At 38.5% G+C, this 23,479-nt stretch overlaps 2 protein-coding genes across 2 annotated transcripts; both read right to left on the bottom strand.

The window, feature by feature from the left end:
- Window positions 1-523: 523 nt before the first annotated feature.
- Window positions 524-1,144, bottom strand: LOC102705781 (agamous-like MADS-box protein AGL29). Its single transcript, XM_040520009.1, has one exon. It carries the CDS (start codon window positions 1,142-1,144, stop codon window positions 524-526), a length of 621 nt encoding a protein of 206 aa, XP_040375943.1.
- A 20,563-nt stretch (window positions 1,145-21,707) lies between these two features.
- Window positions 21,708-23,479, bottom strand: LOC102708013 (myb-related protein MYBAS2-like). The gene has a single exon (XM_006645343.3). The coding sequence runs from the start codon at window positions 22,883-22,885 to the stop codon at window positions 22,157-22,159; it is 729 nt and encodes a 242-aa protein (XP_006645406.1). The 5' UTR covers window positions 22,886-23,479; the 3' UTR covers window positions 21,708-22,156.

Genomic DNA, 23,479 nt, shown 5'->3' with positions numbered 1-23,479 from the left:
CGTTTCTACTTTTGTGTTTGAGTAATGAAAACAACTTAAACTATCAATTCGACAAAGAGAAAAACGACAAGAAGAATCTCTTTTGTTTTCTTGTGCGCACGTGTAGTCTAGCGCACGGGGGTGTTTGGTCAGATAATACTAACAATAACAATAAGAAGAAGAATATGTAGCATGAAGCTAATGCAACTTTTTTTTTAACAATAAAAGGTGATTATTACATCCGCGGCTGCAGCTAATGCATAAACAAATATGTGCCACTCGACGCATATAAGGTGGACGATCGATACAGCGGCAACAGACATAATAACATGCAGGGATACAATGCAAGATACTAGATATGCATCCATGGAAAGGAAATGATATGATATGATGGAAGCAAAAACAAGTTGAAAGAAGGGATCGATGCATGGATGGATGAGATAGCTAGGGTAGCTAGCGAGATAGAAGCGAATTTGATATGCATGCATGAAACAAATAAATAAACTAACAGCATTGCTAGTCTAGCGGAGATGAATGGATGATTTCAGAACTGCGGCAGGTGGAAGAAGCCCGGCGGCGGCGGCCCCGGCCCCGGCCTGGTACTAGTGGCGGTGGGTGGCCTCCGGCCAATGAGCAGCGCCTCGCGCAGCATCTGGTCGGCGCGCGCCGCCACGGCGCCCTGCACAGCCACGAGCGCCGTGCCGAAAGCCACCAGCTCGTCCGGGGCCATGCGCGCCACCTCCGTGTCCACCCACGCCGCCGACCGGGTCCCCGCCGCGCGCTCCCTCTCTATCATCTCCTCCGCCCGCTCCCGCCGCGCCTTGTGCGCGTCCACCAACGCCCGCAGCTCCCCGTACTGCCTGTTGAGCTCCTCGACCACTACTCGCGCATTCCCCTGCTGCTGCGTCGCCGGCGACGACGAGTCCAGGAAGCGCTCGAGGAGGCACTCGACGGACGGGTGGCCGAAGGAGTAGGCCTTGCCGGCGGGGGAGAAGACGACGGCCGCCACGTCGGCGCCGCAGAGGATGGACAGCTCGCTGGCCTTCTTGAAGAAGCCGGCACGGCGCTTGGAGAAGCAAACCTGCCGTGCCTCCTCGCTCTCGATGCGGCGGATCTCGATCTTCTGCCGCCCTAGGCTGGGCCTCCTCCGCGCCGGCGCAACCATGATCGATCGATGATCTAGCTAGCTAGGCCGATGGAGCGAGCTACAGATGGATGGATGGATGGATGGATGTAGAAACTGGGTGGTGGTTCATGTCTATATATACACCTGGGCCTGGCCGGCCTTCTTGCTTAGCTCCATCTCCATGCCTCCATGGATGAGTTGTCATTTGGGAAGGGAGGAATAGGATGGATACATCCATATCTCTACGCATCAATGCCCAATTAACTAGCTACTAGTGTTGCAAGCTAATATGGATTAATTAACCTCCCACTGTCATGCATGGTAAATGTACACCCTACGTACATCCAGGGAAGGGTTTTACCATCCAATATATAGCTTTTACTCATATATGCTAGCTAGCTTACTTCAATTCTCGCATATCAATACAATATATCCATTTCATCATCTTCCTATTTTGTATATACGCATGCACCTATATCTTCCTTTTTTTTTTGCATCGTCTACCTATATGCTATGCTGCACGCATCTTTCTTTTCTGTTCTGGAGACATATCAATAATCTACAAGTTTTATCTCTCGGGAGCTATATATTACTCCCTCCATCCCTAAATGTTTGACGCCGTTGGTTTTTTTATACATGTTTGACCGTTCGCTTTATTTAAAAACTTTACTTAATTATTAATTATTTTTATATCATTTCAGGTATTATTAAATATATTTTTATGCATATATATAGCTTTACATATTTGACAAATTTTTTTAATAAGACGAATGATCAAACGTATATAAAAAAGTCAACGGCATCAAACATTTAGGGACGAAGGTAGTATTATACAATTTTATCAATAAGTGGTTCTCATCAAGGGCCGTAGGTAGAAAAAAAAGATTTCGATGTGTTTGATGTTGTGCATATATATGTACATGCAGATCCATGTGCATTACAGTTTATTTTTTTAATATTTATTTATTGACAGCGATTATGTTCAGTTACAGATCACTGACGTGCTGTATATTCTCCACTATTGATTGGAGTGAGGTTTAAGGGCCAGTAGAGCACTGTCAATTGCCTGGAAATCTACATAGCTCAAGGGCCACTCCCAGCCATTGCTCCTCATGTCAAAATTAAGCAAATTAAACTTGCCAAGCTGTACAAAAATTGAATTTTAATTAGGGGTGCACCTGACAGCATGCATAAATACAATTAATCAAACAACGTGCTGTCCCATAGACATGCTAGCTAGCTGCATGATTTGTTGACGTGAAGAAGAGAGAGAATGAAGGGATAGAAAAATATTGCTTCACCAAACATTTATGAGACACTCAACACCTAACGCGACAATGGCAAAAGAAAAATTAACCGTTTATAGTAGTATAATCCACGACAGAGAATTAAGGGACCGAAAATGTCAGGAGTAGGGTAGAATCACAAGTGAGGTCAACTACAATAAATGTTATCTAGTGGGCCACACACTATAGAGAGGTTGAGATTATAGGAGGCATATATAGAAATTGATGTGATTAATGTTAAAGTGGCGTGCATGACTGGTCCGTTACCAGGACTCACGACTGCCACATCCTAGGGCCTCGTCTTCACACCTCTAGACCCATTTCCGTAGACATCCTTGATGTGCACCAAAATGTCTTCTCTTCGGTGCTCTTGCCCTTCACCACCATTAGAATAGGATTTGATGTCACACCTCTAGACTTCCCCCATATCGGTGCCTCGCTACGTAAGTATGAAACCCTCAAGTCCTCAACCCCAATCACATATATATTATGTCAATGGTTGTAGAAGCCATGTGTTGCAACACTAGCGATTGAGAAGGTAAGGAGGATTTGGTGGAGAGAATGGGAGAGGCGAGTCGGTTATATATGGGTTACCAAGATGCCAAAAATTATAGATGTATCACATATAAGATCAATTGAAGGGAAAATAAGTCCATTATACGAGTTATTTACTATCGTTATTTTAGATGACAAAATATAAAAGACATCAGTATCACGTGGAGACACCACTAGCCCTACGAAATATATACTACGTTACTGTCACATGACATATTTTATGCTGTAATGTTCATAATAAGCCTATAGTTAATGAGATAGCAGTGCTATATATATGCAATTTCCCCGCCTAATCCAACACCCCCTCACCCCAACCCCCTCCCCTTCTCATTCCCTATCCCAATTGATAATCGCCGCGATCCTTTTTTTTCTTTTTGTTACTAGAATTAGACTACCATAACAATGGCAGGTTTCAGGATTACTAATATATTTCTTCTTGGTACGTACTACCTCCGTTCTATAATAACCTAATTTTTCGTTTTTCATGTCCAATGTTTGACCATTCGTCTTATTTGAAAAATTTATATAAAAACTTAAAAAATTAGTCTATAAAGTACTATTCATGTTTTATCATTTAGTAAAAATAAAAATATTAATCACAAAAAAATTTCAAATAAGACGTAGAGTCAAAACATTGTATCAAAAAACTGAAAAATGATCTTATTTCGGGACGGAGGTAATACCTTTTCTCACCGTGTTGCTTTTTTGCTTGATAGTGGCAATAGCCGTGATTCAGGTGGGTTTGAGACGACTGAGATTAAACATTTACATAATTTTAACTATTTCCAGGTAGAAATGGCTGAATTAATGGTATATGCGTCTAGATTAAGTACTACAAAGTAAAAAACCTTACTTTATATATCATATGAGAAACTTTTATATAGAATACTTTTGCACGAAACACAATTTATAAATTTGGAAAGCATGCCTGTGAAAATCCACAACCCTCTAGTGGAAACCAAAAGAACCCCAATCCAAGACATTCCCTCTGCCCTCACAATATAAAGGATTATACCTTTTTTTTACAACAAAAGAAAGTGGTAAAAAGAGAGGTTAAGGTGATAGTTGTGGGGAATAAAATATTCTCCCTGTTTTAAAATATAAGCATATTTTATCATTTAAATCTTGTTCTCCAATATTAGAATTTGTACCACATTTCTCAGCACTATTTATCACATCAATCAATTCTCATTCAAATTTTATCCCAACTTACCCCCACTTACTCACCCACCTCCATTCATTTAACGTTTCTTGAAGGGCACTAAAGTCTTTTAAAAAAACAAACTAGAAATATTTATATCTTGGAAATAAAGAGGTAGTACAATTGTACAAAGACTATGAGCAAGTACAATAAGTGTTGTAAACGAGCTTAAAAATTATTACATCATATTTATGCTTATGCAGAGGAGGGAATAAAAGCATGCTACATATTTATAGCCCGTTGCAACAAGAACTCGAAGAGACTGTATGAGTATAAGAGGTATATTATATATCAAAGATGCAGTATATGTTTACGTGTCATTATTGTACAAATTATTTTTATGTTAACTCTTGATGATGAAAATTTTTTAGAGCTAGTAGAGAGTTTTTCTATTGATCTTGGTGCTCTAATACATGTGCAGTAAAGTAGTATAAAGTTGGTAGGTGAGATAAAAATAGTACAAAAGTTGATGGGAGGAGATAAAATATTGTCTTGGGATTACAAAATAATTTATATTTTTGATAAATTAGAAATGTAAAATGTCTCATATTTTGAGATAAATAAGACAGACAAAATCACTTATATTATTATACGGAGAGAGTAGAATAGAATGATTTCATTCTTCGTACATGGGCTGAAGGACAACAGATCCTGCATGTAATTCATGGGCTTATTTTGGGCTACGTACGTACTGGACGCCCAATATAATTTACTAGCGCACCCATCCATCTCGTTGGTTGCATGGGCCACAATTTGGCAGCCCATATTCGAGCTTCATTGGTGCCTCCTCTGAAATTTCGGTGCCATATGATACTGGGCCTCCCGAACCTAGGAGGCCCTTGAAAATTACACAATTTTGCTGCTTTGAAAAGAGAAAAACTACACAATTTTGCCATAGGATTTGACAACGTACATTACGATCCTAATAAAGATATCTAAATGATTTTCGTAGAGTATGATTTTTCTATGTATGCGATTTTATTTTAATTTTATTTATGATCCTACTCATAAACTTTTGATTCCGATTTACCATCGCAATTTTTAACAGCCTTGCTCAATAGTCGATATGCGGTAATTTTCACTAGATTAATTTAGATACACCCAAGGGAATGAGGCAGTACATTAGAGGATTGACTTCACTTGCTAGTTGCTTGTACTCTTTCTTCTTTTTTTATGTAACGTTATTGAATTTTAGATGTCATTCACCTCATTAAAAAATATATAATATATAATTATTCTATTATTATTTGATTTATTAAGCATAACTTATAATTTTACTTGTTTGGATAAAACTTTTAAATATAGCAGACCGTCAAATGTAGATCTAAAAATTAATAATATCAAATAAAAAAACAAAAGAGTTCCTCACGTATCAATTCGAGCAAATTAATGAATGATAAATTCACGTATTAATTTGTAATTATATATGTATTTAAAGGTAATTGATTGAATGACGAGATTTGGGATGTGTCAAAATGTGGTTCCCCTATAGAAATGAAGCAGAACGCAGTGGCGTATCTCGGGTGGAGCCGGGACCCAAAAATCATAATTAATTTTTAAGACATCTAGACTGCATTAATAATATTATATAAATAATACTATACAAGTTAAATCTCCTAAGCATAAAATCCTGCCACTGGCGGAAATGCGGAGAGGTAGAAGAATCGCAGGTTAATTTGCAAGCAGATAAACAGTAGTATGACAAGGAAAGGTACTAGTTAGTTAGTGCATTGCATGTGTGCACAAAATCAAATAAGGGATATGATAGATAAATATATCTAGCTTGGAGATTGCAACCGCGTCCACTAGTACTCGCTTGGTTCCCCTTTTGCCCCCTCCCAAACAACAAATTAATTGTTGTGCCCCTGCTTTTTAAGTTATAAAAAATTCTCCTAAAAACATCCCATCGAATCTTTATACGTATATATAAAACATTAAACATATATGAACATTAAAACTAATTACATAGTTATGGGAGAAATCATGAGACGAATCTTTTGGGCCTAATTAGGACGTGATTAGCCATAGTGCTACAGTAACCAATATGTGCTAATGATGGATTAATTAGACTCAAAAGATTCGTCTCGCGGTTTCCAAGCGAAATCTGAAATTTATTTTGTAATTAGACTACGTTTAATACTTCAAATGTACGCTCAAAAACTCGATGTGATGTTTTTACAAAAAAAATTTGCAAACCCTTGGTACTACTCCCTCTGTTCAAAAAAAAGTCAATTCTTCGGTTTCCGTGTCCAATGTTTGACCATCCGTCTTATTTAAAAAATTTCAGAAAATTAGAAAAAATTAGTCACACGTAAAGTACTATTCATGATTTATCATCTAATAAAAACAAAAATATCAATCGAAAAAAAAATTAAATAAGACGAAGAGTCAAAAAATCGTAGGTAAAAAGTAAAAAATTGGTTTATTTTAGGATGGAGGGAGCCGTCATTAACTATGTCCATATGTCACTCGTACTGCTCATTCCCTACTGATTAAAGTACATGTCAAAGTGCTACTCCATACCATTACCATGCATATATAGTGCCCTCTTTTAGAAGACGCTGTTGCCTGTTAGTTGCCATGAATTTTCTTAACTCGTACCTCAACTTAGAACTTTATTACAAGGAGCACAGCTGCAGTTCAGCGCAAATTAAACTACATGATCGACTACCTCTTCAGATCACTAATACTCTGTATATGCGTTATATTTGGAACATGCACCAGAGCATATATTGATATATCTATACTGATATAAAAAGGAGGAGTTGTAATTTTTTTATCTCCACCTAATGATATGTACACTATATTTTGCATTTTAACCCATGGCCGTTAGATAGTCTTATCTAACGGCTCAAAACACCAACATTTATGTCTTATAATCGTAGGAAGGACACACTAACCACTACAAACAGCAACTCCGTCTTAGCCGTCTCCATGCTCCCCTTAATCACGTCTCTGCCCACAGTTTAATTGTATATTCACCCTTCCCTAAACCACGTCTATAATCTTTTAGTATTAATTTCACCCCTCCCCCTCAATCAAGCCTTTGACATATATATTCCATCGCACGTTGAGAGCATAGCCTCCAGAACCAATCCAGCTCACAGCGCAAAAGCCATCTCCTCTTTGTCGGGCGCGATAGTCACTACACCATGACCCAAAGTTAGCGTCAGATGGCTGTGGTTAAAGAATTAACAGTAGCATCAAACGGTCTGTCTTAAATAACTTGGTGTCACATCATCTGTCGTTATTTCATAAGAGCGGGATAGTTTATCTGTCAGAAATGCTATAGTAATACGGAAACACATTATCTGTGGGTAAATGTTTATGGGCCATCAAGCAATCTGTCAGCAATTCTCAGGGCGCGCGGGCTGGGCTAAAAAAGTGGCGGCAAGTGAAATTTTGGCGCGCGTGAAATATTGACCAAGACAATAAAAACCCTATCTCCCAATCCTTTCTCGCGCAATCCACTCCCAGCTGCCATTACAACTCCAAGCGAGCCGCCGCTCCTGCAGGCTCTCGCGACCACGCTCAGGGAGGAAAAGCAGCGCACCCAGATCAGTGGTCAGCCCGCGCGGTCGTCCCAGTTCCACGTGCATCCTCCACACCGTCGCGGTCTCCATCCACGCGCCTCGCTGCTGCCAGATCGATCGAGGGCTGAGGGTCTACCGGAGCTAGGAGCAAGCTGCAGCCCAGATCGAGGATTGACGCCACCATCGTCCCATAGATCATCTCAATAGGCTAGATCAAGGAAGTGGCAAAGGTGAGTTGGACAGCTGCTCACCTCCAGATCGATTATTACGGTGACTTTTTTAGTGAGGTATTGGCTGCAGTCGGATCCCCTCCAAGGTGATGAACCTTTTAATTGATCACCTGCATTTCATTTTGTTTTCTAAGAATGAGTCTTTATAGGTCCATTGTGAAACTTTGTTTATTTTTTTAGTCTTCAATCCATTAAGATAAATATTGTGATGTTAACTCAATATAGAAAAGCTTTCTTTCTGTGATACCTTTTTTTTTCTGCATTTGTACTATTGATCTAATTTAATTAGGGAGCTAGTAACTTGAGTGTTGTCTGAATGAACTTTCTTTTGTTTGCAGGTATCCCTAATCCTCTAGTATTGTCTGAATGAACCTTTAGCATAGGCCCGCTGCAACGCATGGACTGATTTTGTTAAGCAAGGTGCTTTTCTTATGATATTCAAGTGGATGTCCTTACTGTGTCCAAGTGAGAGTGAATATGTTACTGTAAAGTTTTTTGAGATTGTATATAATATAATATTGTAGGAGCATACTCAATGAAGGAGAAGAAGAACTAGGAGATCTACATGGTAGAAGTTTGAAGCTTGACTTCAAGATATCAACTCTATAGCTGACATCAATATTCAAGCACTTACCAGGTCAGTAATGGGATATACGCCTTCTACATATGCAGTGAGATATTTAATGGTGATACTAGCACTATTGTCTGCATACATGGTACTAAATGATTGCAAATAAATTTATAGTTGTTTGATTGTGTTTGTTTAAGTGCTTGAATGTGAATTTGCTGTGTTTGTATCTGTTTAAACACGTATAGCATATATTTTGGGTTTGACTAACCTATCAGTGAAAAATAGCAGAGGTGCACTATGGATAATCACTGGATGGATAAGCCTAGGTACAAAAAAATCAACAAATTTAGATCTCTATAGCCTATACCCATTCTTATCTAACCTAGCACTTATGGATGTATTGCACGTAGGCACAGTAAAGACTATGCAGAAGGGCTGAACAAATTCCTACATCATGCATTTAACAATTTATCAGTAGGCAACAAGATACGATGCCCATGTAGAAAATGTGCTAGTTCATATTGGAGAGATGAAAGCGAAGTTCGGGAGCACTTGATATGCCAGGGATTTCTAGAAGGGTACAAATTCCTTGGGGAAGATAGCTCCTTTGTGAATTGTGCTAGTCATGATGAAGCTAGCGATGTGGAGTCAACTGAAGATGATGACATCTCTGATTTGCTTCAAGACTTGGCATGTGGGTTAGATGACCGTGCAGAATTTGAGGATGATGGCCATTCAGACAGTACAGATGAAGATTTGGACACTGTTGGAAAGTTGTCAAATGATTATGGCCAAGACTTATATCCAGGGTGTAATAAATTCTCAAAGCTCCGTTTCATAGTTAAACTATTGCACATTAAATTACTTGGGGGTTGGTCTGATAAGAGTTTTGACCTATTACTAAATCTACTAAATGAAGCATTCCCTGAAGGGTCTACACTACCAAAAAACTACAATGAATCTAAGAAAACAGTTAAATACCTAGGGCTTGGATATGTCAGTATTCATGCATGTGAGAATGATTGCATCCTTTATTGGAAGGATAATGCTAATGCTAATTTCTGCCCAAAATGTAAAACTTCACGATGGAAGTCAGAAAAGAAGTCTTTAGATGGAAAACGTGTACATAAAGTTCCTAATAAAGTTCTTCGCTATTTTCCAATCAAGAGAAGGTTTCAGAGATTGTTTGTCTGCTCTAAAACAGCAGCTCTAACAAGATGGCACGATGAAGGGCGAACAAAAGATGGGTTACTTAGGCATCCAGCAGATTCTCCTCATTGGAAGCATTTTGACCATTTTTATCCAGATTTTGCCTCTGATCCTCGCAATCTTAGAGTCGCATTAGCTACAGATGGGTTTAATCCATTCAGATCTATGAATGTTTCTTATAGCATTTGGCCAGTTATTATAATTCTGTATAACTTTCCACCGTGGGTCTGTATGAAGCAACCAAACTTCATTATCTCTTTGTTAATTCCTGGTCGATATACTCCTGGCAGTGATATGGATGTCTTTATGGAGCCGCTATTTTATGATATGTTAGATATGTTTGTCCATGGTGTTAGAACCTTTGATGCTTCCAAGGGTGAATACTTCCAGTTGCATGCTGCTATATTATGGACCATCTCAGATTATCCAGGTCTTGGATATGTGGCTGGATGTACTACCTCTAGTGAGGGAGCATGCATAGAGTGCCACACATTTACATCTTCTCTTCGATTGAAAAATGGTGGCAAGAGTTGCTATATGGGTCACCGTAGGTTCCTAAATGAAAACCACCAATTTAGGTTTGATGCTGATTCATTTGATGGTGTTACGGAGCATCGATCAGCACCTGTTCCGCTTTCTGGTGAGGAAATATTAGTGCAAACAGAAGGGATGCAAACAATTTTTGGGAAGGATCCCTCTAGAAAGAAGCTAACAAGAAAGCGGAAGCGCGTGGTGGGGGAACCGATTAATATTTGGAAAAGGAGATCTGTTTGGTTCAAACTTCCATATTGGAAGGAATTACTTTTCCGTCACAATCTTGATGTGATGCACATTGAGAAAAATGTTTGTGATAACATAGTTAATACATTGTTGGGTACCGACAAGAAATCGAAAGATAACTTGAATTCTCGGTTAGACCTTCAAGCTCTAGGCATCAGAAGTGACCTTCATCCTATTGAAATAGATGATAAATTTTATTTACCTCCAGCACCATACTCAATGAGTTCAGAACAGAAGAAATTATTTTGCATGGTATTAAAAGCAGTTAAGTTCCCTGATGGCTATGCCTCTGATATAAGGCGGAATGTGCATGTCAATGAGAGAAAGGTAATTGGGCTTAAGAGTCATGACAATCATGTTCTTCTTCAGCACTTACTTCCACTTGCTATTAGAAGGATATTGCCAGGAAATGTTAGTGCAGCACTAATTCGTGTCAGTAACTTTTTTAAGCAAATATATTCACCTGTTATCCATGTAAGTGATATGAAAAAACTAGAGGCTGAAATAGCAGAGACCCTGTGCATTCTTGAGACAATATTCCCACCATCATTTTTTGATATTATGATACACTTTATGGTTCATCTTCCTGCTCAAGCAAGAATGGCTGGTCCTGTACATTTTCGCAACATGTACCCTGTAGAGAGGTAATCTTCTAACAGGAAGAATTAATTAACTATAGCCATGCATTATTGTAAATGAACTCACTTTCAGTTCATATATGTATAGGTTTTTGATGAGATGTAAGGGGTATGTTCGCACTAGAAGTCATCCTGAAGGATCAATTGCAGAGAGCTATTTGTTTGATGAGAGTCTTACATTCTGCTCTCGCTATTTACATGGTGAGACCCGTTTTACCCGACGAGTTAGGAATGACGAAGGTCTACCAATGGAAGTTGGTAGTACTCCTTTCTTCCACAAAAATGGGCGAGGATTAGCAGGCAAATGTTGTGTGGCTTTAGACTACAAATCTTGGTTGCAAGCGCATAGATACATCTTATTCAACTATGACAATATTGACCCTTATTTGCAGTAAGATAGTTATTTTATTTTATCAGAAAAGAAATTTTACTTCACTATTGTTTAATTCAACACATGCAGCAAGTGCATTAACTATATTTCCTCAACTGCAGCCATCACATTGAGTATCTTTCCTCAACTGGACTTCAAAACAAACGTGAAATTAATCGTGTGCACCATGAAACCTTTCATGAGTGGTTTAGATTGCATGTAAGTAGACAAATAACCCATCTAATTTGTGTGATATTTTGTATAGAGTATCCCTAGCTTAACAAGTATTGTCTGAATCACAATCACAGGTCGCTGAAATGGGTGAGGATGAACCAGAAGAGATAAAACTTTTAGCGAAAGAGCCAACAACGATGGTTGCCACTAAATATAATAGTTATACCATAAATGGATTTAATTTTCATACACAATCCTATGATGAGGGAAGACCAGTTCAGAGTAGTGGAGTGTCTCTAATTGCAGAGACGACATGTTTTCAAAGAGGCGATAATAACAGCCACATAGTTGGAAAAAAGATATATTATGGTATCATTAAAGAAATTATTGAGTTAAATTATACCAATAGAGGCCATATAACGCTCTTCAAGTGTGATTGGGTTGATAATCGCATACAAGACAAGTGGGTAAAGACCGATCAATTTGGGGTAACAATGGTGAATTTCAAGCATTTATTCAATACCGGTGATAACCTATCTGACGAGCCTTTCATTTTAGCATCTCAAGCTATTCAGGTTTACTATGTTCAGGATCCTGTCGATCCTGAGTGGTTTGCTGTTAGGCAATCTAAACCACGTGATGTGTATGACATGGTTGAAGCTGAACATGAAGATTTTGAGCTTGAAACTGAAGTACCTATAATTTTGCCTAATGTGCATCCCAGTCCAACTATGAGTGTATCTGTTGGAGGAATTGGTTGTGGTAGGAAAGATATAGATGGAATAATTGTTGAAGCAAACAAAATTAAGTAAGATTTTTGTGCGTATTTTATTGTTGCTGCTCATTTATTGTGGCATTAATTACTATTAGTGTTGTTCCTTTTTCTTTATATTATGTTGCTTTATGCTAATTAATGTTTTCATGTTGTAGGAAAAACAATAGAAAACGCAAGAGAAAGAAGTAAAAAAATGGGGATCAATGGACGGGCAGGAGACAAGAGTAAGGAAAGCACACCCCTTACTGCATATGAAATACTTCGGAATGGTTTCATAGCCCAAAACAATGAAAAGCTGGAATCTCTAAAGCTCCCGCCCATGGGCAGCAATATTCATGTCCAACAACGACCCAATAAAATTGCTAAGGTTTTGTGTGTGCTGAACTTCTACATGTATTCTTTGCTGCATAACATATACCATTTATCTGACACATGCACAAACTTGTAGGTTACTGAAGCAAGAAACATAGTGCCAGTCAAAAATCACAATTTGCGGTCCAGGTCAAAGAATAATACAGAGGAAATTGTAGCTCAAGATTTAGGTGCTGATGTTGAGTGCCAACCAGAAGATGTCATGAATGAAAATGAAGGTATAAAAACCACTGAGATTTGTATGGCTTCGATTAATTAATTCAGATCCTTTTATTATTCATTTGTATTATGAATGCAACTGAAGGTATAGAAACAAGTGACCACTGGTATGCAGGCATATGATTCCTTGTATTATGCCACATTCGCAGATTAGCATAAATTTTGATAGTATTTCCTTGTATGTGTAGAACAAATCCAGCAAATTGAACAAGTTAAACAGAAAAAGGATGGAAGGGGAATCACTCAAAAGCTTAACATAATGTCAAGAAAGGGTCAACCCAAAATTAGAATTACACTCAATGAATTTGGTCAGCCTGTAGGGCTTGATTCTAAAGAATTTTCTACTACTATTGGAATATATGTGAGGAAGAAAATATCAGTTGCATGCGCTGACTGGAGGGAGGTTGACATAAAAAAAAAAAGCTTCTAGTGTGGGATGAAGTACAGGTATATCAATTGCTATTTTCATGTTTCATTTTGCCTATAGTTCTGACTAAGAATTTCTAATTCAAAACAGTCACATTATGAGATCGATCAAGCTGGTATACATTTTGTTCTGGAAACAGCACATATGCAATGGAAGGATTTTAAGGCTAACTTGAAGAGGACATATTATGATGAAAATTTGACAGATGAAGAACTTATTGCCAAACGTGACTTACGAGTTAATGAGAATGATTGGCAGTGGCTTATTAATCACTGGAGATCTCCAGAAGCTGTGGTAAGTCATATATTTATGTTCCTTTGTTTTACTTAATGTTATATTAGCTATTTATTGTTTACTTGTACGTGAAAAATAATTATGTTCACAATAATATTATAGGCCCGCTCAATAAGAGGCAAGGCAAATCGGGGAATGTTACATGTTGTACATACAGCTGGTGGCAAGAGCCATGCTCGTGTTGCGTATGAAATGGTAACACAAGTATATCATGTTTAGTAAGATATATGCATGCTGCCTTTTAATTTATAGTGTAACATCTCTACAATGTAGGGTGTGAAACATGGGCGTCCTGTTAGAAGAGATGAAGTATATATTGAGACCCACACACGCAAAAATGGAGAAATTATTCCACAAGCTATGGAAACAGTTGTATGTTTCATTTTCTAAAATAGATCTTGCATGTAAATATTGCTTGCTAATATATTTTCTAACATTGTAGGAGAAACTCAAAGAGACTGTCGAAAACTTCCCTGAGTTGATAGAGAAAACAATCCAAGAGGGTGATTTGTATTCACTTGTTTGCGGAGAAAAGGAGCCAAGAGGTCATGTTCGTTTGTTAGGAAAGGGACCAACTCCTCAAGATGTGGGTACACCTGGGACACGGAGCAGAATGCCCACCAAACTTCAGCTAGAAATGGAAGCTCACCGGCAAACTAAACAAGAAGTTAAAGATCTCACACAACGAATGGATGACATGCAACATCGTTTTAATCTAATGGAGCAGATGGTTATGTCTGAAAGTGTGCGAAATATGGAGACAAGCTCCCAGCACGAATCTAATTCTCGACGTGTTGAGGTAAATTGCATTTAGAGATAATTTAACAGATGAGTCGTATGCCTAGGCATTCACTCTTGTTAATAATAACTTATATCATTTTGTTGCTTTGTTTGTAGAGCCCAAGGATCCAGGAAGGACATGAAGAGTTGAATAGTGCAATCTACCCATTGAATGGACATTTGGAAAATGTCGCACATGATGAAAATATTATCCGCAAAAAAGTTGTTGCACCAAGGGTGCCCTCGAGGAGCTCTGCAGGCATAAGAGGTCAAGAGGCATCCATTGTCCAGGAAGACAATCTTGTAAGTTTCGTGAACCTTCTAAACTCATCTTTTACTTCAGCACTTTAATAATATTGTTTTTAAATTGGTCTTTGTACTGAAATACATTGCATTCTTTAGGTCGGTAGGGATGTAATCTTATATGCTGTCCTGAGAGCTGATATACCTGTGGCTAAAGCAACAATTGCCTCAATTGATCCAAGATCCTTAGTGGGAGGTCAACCTCTTGGTGTTGAATTCTATGAAGTTGTTGTGAATGTTGTGCTAAAAAGAGATGCCTTGCTTCCTCGTCCGTTTGATGGCATGGAAACTATGGCTGATGCTCAGTACACATCCATTGCATGGCCAAACAATAGAGTAATAATCTGTAACTAATTGTTTCTATTTTAGTTCTAATGTGTTGCCTTCAAATCTTAACTATGTATTGTTTTTATTTAAATTTTGGCAGTTGAATGTTACCAAGAGGTCTTCTATGTCCAAAAGTGCAGGTATTTAATTCCAAATTCTTATACTTACAACCTTTGAAAGGAGCAACACTTAAGTTTTTAGTTTTTTTTTTATTGTTGCATGAGCTGAGTTTATTACATATCAACATGATACCAGACATGGTTTCAATAATTTTGTCTACAGAGGAGATGAGCTTTCTTTTAGTACTGGCTTCTTTGTAGCATCTAACAACTGGATTATATATTTGAGCTATCCTACTGCAGTAGTAACTTGTAAAAACTTTGTAAGCAAAACTAGCGTTGCTGCTGTTGATCAATCTGCATCAGCTCAATTTACATTTTAGATGTTAACATTAATTGAAGATGAAGTACTCAATGTTTGAATATAAAAAATTCTTTTAGGTATATAACAAGAGTGTAATTGCTGGCTCTTATGTACATTGCTTTAACACTGTAAATTTGGTGGTTATGATATGATAATACCTTATTTCTGTCTTATGATTTTACAGGATGTGCTCAACAGAAGTAGTCTGAACTGAGAAAGAACTGTTTTGGTTGAGTGGTCACAAATACAAGTGACGCTTCTTCACAGCTAGCTCCATGAATATATAATCTAGATTAGGGTACTGTAGTTTCAGAAACATTAACATGTTTACCTTTTGTCGTGAAAATTGCTTGATCCTCATGAACATATAGGATTAACAATATTTTTTGGCCACCTTGCATGTATGAGCTATGTTGTGATCTTTTGGACCAGAGATATTTAAACAAATGGTATTTTTTGGCCACCTTGCATGTATGGCCAAAATATTTCCACTCGAGTAATGTATTCAATTATGGTTAATCTAAAGTCCTGAGATATTGAAACTGATTGTAATCTCTTGAGGTTGTGTTCAAATGATATTTTAATTTCAGAACATACTGTGTGTGGGTATGGAGGAAAATGGCAATCTATGGCCAAATATTTGCCTGTCGTGAAAACTCAAAAATTGTCATCAGGCCATCTGTCACCAAAGGTTGTGTCTGTCGCCAGAGCACTTTGCCCACATGTTTTTCAACGACACACACCTCCTGTGGAGAAAGGCCTTTTGCGACAGATCATGTGACACTGTATGTGGCATTTGCTAACAGATAGGTTGTCACTACTTTTAGGACATGGTGTAGTGAGTCCATTGCACCCCCGTGGCCCTTAATTTGTTCGTCTGTTGCCTCTGCACACACTCATGTCAGCGTCGCGCTTCGTCCATTCTTCCATAGCGACATCAGCGAAAGTGAGGTTCACTGGGGACGACTCAGTGGAAGCACCAGCCATGTATTGGTTGTTCACGGGCTCCTAGCACTGTTGCTGCTTAAGTACTTCTAACCTCTGGCGTGCAACAAGTTGATGTTGATTCTTGATGAGTTCATATGAATGCTGGAGATATATTGAGGCACTGAGTGTGTTTCTTTTTGTTTTTATTTCGGTTCGATCGATTTATACGGCCAGTGCTTCATTTACTGCTACACACGCACATATCATCCATTGGACCTTTTGCTGCATGGTTCTCCTCGGTGAATATATGCAAACAACCTCTGTGTTTGGCATTTGGCAAGATGAATTATCATGGTTGCAGTGTATTTGTCATTTTCATTATCAAACAACTATTGGCAGAATCAATGGTACCTATATTTTCACTACGCTTTAAGGCCGCGTTCGGTAATCTCTGGCGCGGAAAACATACTAATAGATTAGTACATAATTAATTAATTATTAATTATTAAAAAATATAAAATAGATTAATATGATTTTTTAAACAACTTTCCTATAAATTTTTTTTTGCAAAAATACACCATATAGCCGTTCAGGAAGCGTGCGCGTGGAAAACGATGGTGTTAGATAACTTAGTCACATAGCCGAACGCGGCCTAATTCTCCTATGCCTATCTAATATGAATAGATCAACGCTATCTCGAAATTGCTCTATTTTATTAGCTCCATAAATCATTGCGGACACTAATTTGATGTTTGCTCCATAAATCGTTGTAGATATGAATATTTTGTTTGCTCCATAAATCGTTGTAGATATGTATATATATATATTGATAGATAAAAAAGAAAATTTGAAATGTTAAGTGATCGATGAGAGAAGTACATAATGTTGTCAATATGGTCATAACTACTTATATTTTATATTTTAGTATAAGATTTAAATTCTAAGAGTATTTATATTTTAAAACTGTGGGAGTAGATATAAAATGAATTAAAAATGAAAGGAGAGCCGAGGAGGAAGAAATTATATATAGTGATGAGATATTTGATGATAAGGTCACGCGGCATGTTGTCTGCCACTGGGACAGATCTAGCTAACTATAGTTACGATCGATGTAGTGATATACACACACACTGTCAACGGGTGGGTATCCTGAGGAAATTGTGCGGCCGGGCAGTGATTGAAAACGTGGATAAGCTCATTCATTTTTACTGTCTAGTAGGTAGCACCGACTCCAGATTAAGAATGTATTTTTTATACTATTTATGTTTAATGTTTCGCCGTTTGTCAAACTTTAAAAATTATAATTAGTATTTTTATTGTTATTAGATAATCAAATTTAAATAGTATTTTATGTGTGATTAGTTTTATAACTTTTTAAAAATAAAACGGATGATTAAACGTGGGACGGATCGTCATCCATGGCGATGCATACATGGCCTTGTTTACACTAATTAATCAATCTGCAGGGCACTTGGTTTTCTACTAGTACTATTGCGCCTCGCCTGCCTTGAGATAGATAGCTAGCGTCGACGTGATCTTCTCTGCAAGTTGGATGGATATGCGTTCGTCAGTGACGTGATTGATACAAAAACAATCATGCGCTTGCTTGCGTTGCCTACCCCGGCCCTCCTCCGTGATCAGTGGCGACCTAGTTCACCCCCCGTTCCAAAATTTAATTATTTTTATAATTTAAATTTCATATCATAATATATTTTTCTGTCACTATTTATAATACTATTTTTTTCATCCATCACTTTATATTTATGTCTTTTATATTTTATCACCATGTAACCTTTCACACCCATCTATTTTTTTTAATTGTGATAAACGGTTTTAATATTTTCAAATGAAGAGAACAGCCATCAGCTAGTGGCTAAAGTGCATGTCTCTAGCCACATGCCTTAGCTTGCTTGTTGAATCAGAAGTCTGCCTACTGCCACTAAAAAGTTGAATTCCATAATCCATACCATACTTGTGTTATAACTGAGTGATGGAAAAGCAAGCTAGCTATCCAAAAAATCCATCATGCATGATGCCTCAGCTCTCTGCACACTTAATTAGTGATGCAGGGCACCACAAAGTAGGAGTAATGTTTAAGTGGTCGGCATACCGAAATTAGGATTTTCATCTACTTTTAATGTACCTGCAGCTTCAGTCTTGTTCCTTAACTGTGAAAAATCAATGAGATTGACGGTTAGTTACGTTCAGTCCAGTATCTAGTTAATAGGTACTGCCATTATTCGCTTGATAATTCTTTGTATAAGAAAAGGCGAGCCTGAATTAACTGTGCTTGCCTGCTTGGGAATGGAATATACTGTACTTTCTGTTTGCCCGCCATGTCCAAACCGTAGGCTGACCACTGACGCATCAAGGAACGTGTATAGTACTGGGATAATTTTTTGGTTTATTTAGGAAAAATCCAAATAGAATATTTGTAATTAAAAATAATTTATAAATAAAAGTTTTATATACGTGTTCTCGATGATCTAAAAAGCAATGCTAAAAAATATACTATGATGAAATAATTTTAAAATATACTCTAAATTTAAGATTATAATTTAAATTCTAGCTTATAAACTAAGCCGAACCGAAAAATGATATATACTCCCTCCGTTTCATGATATAAGATGTTTGACTTTTTTGCTCGTAATGTTTGACTATTTGTTTTATTCAAAAGTTATGGAAATATCATTTATTTTGCTTGTGATTTACTTTATTATCAAAAGAATTTTAAACACAACTTGTCATTTTTTATATTTATACTAAATTTTTGAATAAGACAAATGATCAAACGTTGTCCTAAAAAAGTCAAGCATCTTATATTACGAAACGAGGCAGTAGTATATAACGAGGAGTGTATGTTATTGTGGACTTTGCAGTGAAAGACGTGTCAATGCTGCCTATCATGGATGCATCTTACATGTTCCAGTGCAAGTGCACTTGCTAGTTGCTACTTTGAAGGAACAGGTGAGCGGGATACTGGCTTTTTGTGCACTAATAGAACCGTCAGCGAAAACCATGTTTATCATCATGAATGGTACATACTACTTTTAGAGTTACAGTACAGTAGCTGTCTATACTTGCTTGCCAATAACAAGTATTAATATCTGTCTATATCTAAAATACACCCCAAACTAACAAAATGAATAAGTGAGGAACCTTAAATTCATTCTCTGTAGGACTAATTAAGTGCGCGTGTCACTGAATCCATGTGTTTATTTTCTTGCTTTTGGAATGCACGATGATAGAAGATTTGACCCTAAGCTAAGGAGGAGGATAAAGAGAGGCAGGAGAGTACTAGTAGTGTAGTAGTAATACCTTTGCAGGCAGCCATCTTTCCCCCAGAGAAAGCAGCTTTATGTGTGCTGTGATAAAAAGAAGAAACAGGAAGGCCGCAAGATTCTTGTGCAGTGCGCATATATATATATATATATATATATATATATATATATATATATATATATATATATATATATATATATATATATACCCCTATCACAATCCCATGTCAAGCTAATTAATACTCACTCTGTAAAAAAAACCAGTTATCTTATTTCCGTGTCCAACGTTTGACCATCCGTTTTATTTGAAAATTTATTAAAAAATTAAAAAAATTCACACGTAAAATACTATTTATGATTTATCATTTAATAAAAACAAAAATATCAATCGAAAAAAAATTAAATAAGATAAAAAATCAAAAATTATAGATAAAAAATAAAAAATTAGTTTATTTTGAAACGGAAGAGTATATATAAGCCGTACGTAGCTATCGAATTGGAGGTCGGCAAGAAGAAAGAAATTATAAACATTGTGGGGGTCACAGAAGGTGATGAGCATCATATCAGATGAGGCTGATCGATGCATGCTATCAGCACACTAAAAGACAAGACAGCAGCAGCACTAAAAGCTAGTAAGGTACTACAATACAATGTGATGAAGCACTATCTAGCTAGTTGGGAGTAAACAAATGGCAGGATAATGCTATGTAAATGAGAGAGAGAGAGAGAGAGAGGGAGAATTGCAAACAAATTAGGCAAGTTGCACAAAGGTACGAATTGAAGCTGCTGTGCTCCTTATCACGTACGTACGGCGATATCTATAAACCAACTTTAATCTTCTTTGGCACCTTCTAGCTCATCTTGTTCAATCGACCGATCGATCGTCATCATCTTCTTTTTAAAGGCAGGCAGGCAGGAGATAGATGGAGAGAATAAAAACCAGGTGCATATATATATGGTTTATCACAATTAAGCTACCTAGCAGCAGTTGAATTGGGGCCTCTCCTTTTCCCTCCCCAACTTGCAGGGGCCACTGGCTGACCTTCACCAAAACTACAGTACGTTGAGTGATATGGAATTTTGGGGGCAAAAAAAAAGGAACATGTACTAATATTGCCCTCATCTCTTGTGGTTAATTAAGCAACAGTAGCGATCTTTCTCTGGATAGATCTATGTATCAGTTGCAATCGCTCCACAGTTTCCAGGTAGTAGTAGGATATCGATCGATGCATACATGCCATTGCTCGTCTACTTGTAGTACACTTCACTTGTTTAGATATGATTCACGCGGCTTCCGGGTATCAATTCAATCATCCTGCTGTCTTAATTTTCAGCATGATATGAATGCATTGATGCTGATTCTATATATATTCCGTATTAATGCTACCAAGCTTGGTCTATCTCCTTTAACGAAGAATAATCGGAAGTAGTTTTTTAGCACACGGGTGTATATACACCCGTTGCTTGTATGTCATCTAAATAGTCATAAAAAAATATAAAAAAATTAACAAGATAGTTTAATATGATCAGTTATATCACTCCACCAATATGCAAGTTTAAATTCATCTTCTATAAGTTGTAGCAAAAATAACGAAAACAATTATGAATATACGTATAGGTAGTTTCAGTTTTATCTGTTTTTTTGCTACAACTTATAGAAGTTGAATTTAAACTTGCATGTTTGTGGAGTGATATAACTCATATTAATCTATCTCGTTAATTTTTTTCATATTTTTTTACGACTATTTAAATGACATGCAAGCACACTAAAAACTGTTTCCCAAGAATAATATGCTAAGTCCACTTGCTACGTACGTGTATTAGTAGGTAGGATGCATATCTGTGTATACAAGAGGCTGAGAGAGCGAGCCATGGGACAACATTCAGTTCAGTCAGTGTATATCACAAGTAGTACTATATATGAATTTATCAGAAAAGTATATGCGTTCGTGCGTGCATGTTACAAGAGGCATCACAAACATGGACACATGGATGTGTATATAAGCAGCTAGCTAGCTGTTACTTACATAGATAGGAATTGAAGGAAAAGCAGTAGTAGTAACTAATAAAGTGATCGAGTGGCTACAAATACAATTAACCTCTACGTACGTACGTACAAATTAAGTGATCACTGATCAGAGACGATTGAGATGCAAGTTGCCTAGCTAGTATTAACGATCGATCGATCGAGTTAATTTATATATATATTACATCTCTCTTGGCAGGCATATATGAATATATATATATATATATATGTGTGTGTGTGTGTGTGTGTGGATACATGCATGGTACTTGCAAAGTGCATCAAGCTGCAAGCTAGCTAGCTAATATAGGATGGGTATGATCCATTGGCGTATATATCGATGGATTGGGTGATTAGGAGGCATCGAGCATCTTGATGTAGTCGTCGTGGCCTGACGATGATCCCCAGAGAGAGAGGGGTAGCGAATAATCCGAGCAGCAGAGGGCGTCGTCGTCCCAGAGCGGCGAGGCGGCCATCGGCGGCGGAGTAGCGACGACGTTGCTGCTCCAACAACAGTCGAAGTCGTCGTTCCAGAGAGGCAGATGAAGCAGTAGTTGGTCCTCCTGGGCCTGGCTGGCCGGCTGCAGGCTGTAGGAGTTGGAGGAGGACGAAGCAGCTGAGGAAGAGTCGTCGTCGGAAGCCACGGGCGAGGAGGTGTGGTGGTGGTCGTCGGAAGGCATGGGCGTGGTGGTGGTGGCGTCCTGCTGCTGCTTGCTGTGCGCCTGAATTAGCTTGAGCTTGCGCAAGTGCGTGCGCCAGTAGTTCTTGATCTCGTTGTCGGTGCGGCCGGGCATGCTCTTGGCGATGCGCGACCAGCGGTTGCCGAGCTTGGCGTGCAGCTGGATGACGAGGCGCTCCTCGTCGGGGCTCATCCGCCCTCGCTTCAGCCCAGGGTGGAGGTAGTTCACCCACCGGAGACGGCAGCTCTTGCCGCTGCGCTGCAGACCTGCACCACCCACGCACGCACAACACACACAAGATCGAGAGGGAGGGCCGGAGCATCGCAGGTAAGTAAGTAAATCATCAGGATAACTACATGTAATATGGTGCATATGCGGGCATGCATGCATCCATCCATCCATCCATCCACATGATGAGAAACGATGCACGCACGCATATGCTCACCCGCCGCCGCGCAAACCTGACACCTTTGCCAAGAAATCCCAGCGCCGTTCGCCCAGCAGCCGCACGAACCAGACCAGCTGAACGTCCTCCTGCTCCGTCCACGGGCCTTTCCTCATCCCTCCTGCCGCCTCGGCCGACTGCACTACTGCTGCTACTGAACAAGAGGAAGAAGAAGAAGAATACGATCTGTCTCTGCAGCTGCTGCTCGCCGCCTGCTTCTTCTTGCTGCTGGCCACCACCATCGATCAATTAAGCTGCCTCAATTCCCTAGCTGCTGCTCGATCGATTATATAGAGGAAATTAGCTAGCAATCTTAACTGCACGTAGCTCGCCACGCCTATACCTGCACTTTTTATAGTCGTTACGTGCGGTGCTGCTGCTACCCGGCCGCCTACCAGCTGCTCCGATATATCCTGGCTGCCCGGGTGCCTTTCCGATACATCATCATCCATCCATCGGCATCTAGCTAGCTAACGAGGAGTATATTTCTTAGCCATCCATCCACGATATACATCGGTGGAAGATGACGCATGCATGTCTCTGCCTGCTCA

The sequence above is a fragment of the Oryza brachyantha genome, chromosome 1, assembly GCF_000231095.2.
Source record: "Oryza brachyantha chromosome 1, ObraRS2, whole genome shotgun sequence".
In the NCBI taxonomy this organism is placed as follows: Eukaryota; Viridiplantae; Streptophyta; class Magnoliopsida; order Poales; family Poaceae; genus Oryza; species Oryza brachyantha.
This window is presented reverse-complemented; position numbering and strand designations above follow the sequence as displayed.

Excerpts from the sequence above, each read along its gene's own strand:
- LOC102708013 (XM_006645343.3), bottom strand. The coding sequence starts at position 22,885 with ATGGATGGATGGATGCATGCATGCCCGCATATGCACCATATTACATGT.
- LOC102705781 (XM_040520009.1), bottom strand. The coding sequence starts at position 1,144 with ATGGTTGCGCCGGCGCGGAGGAGGCCCAGCCTAGGGCGGCAGAAGATC.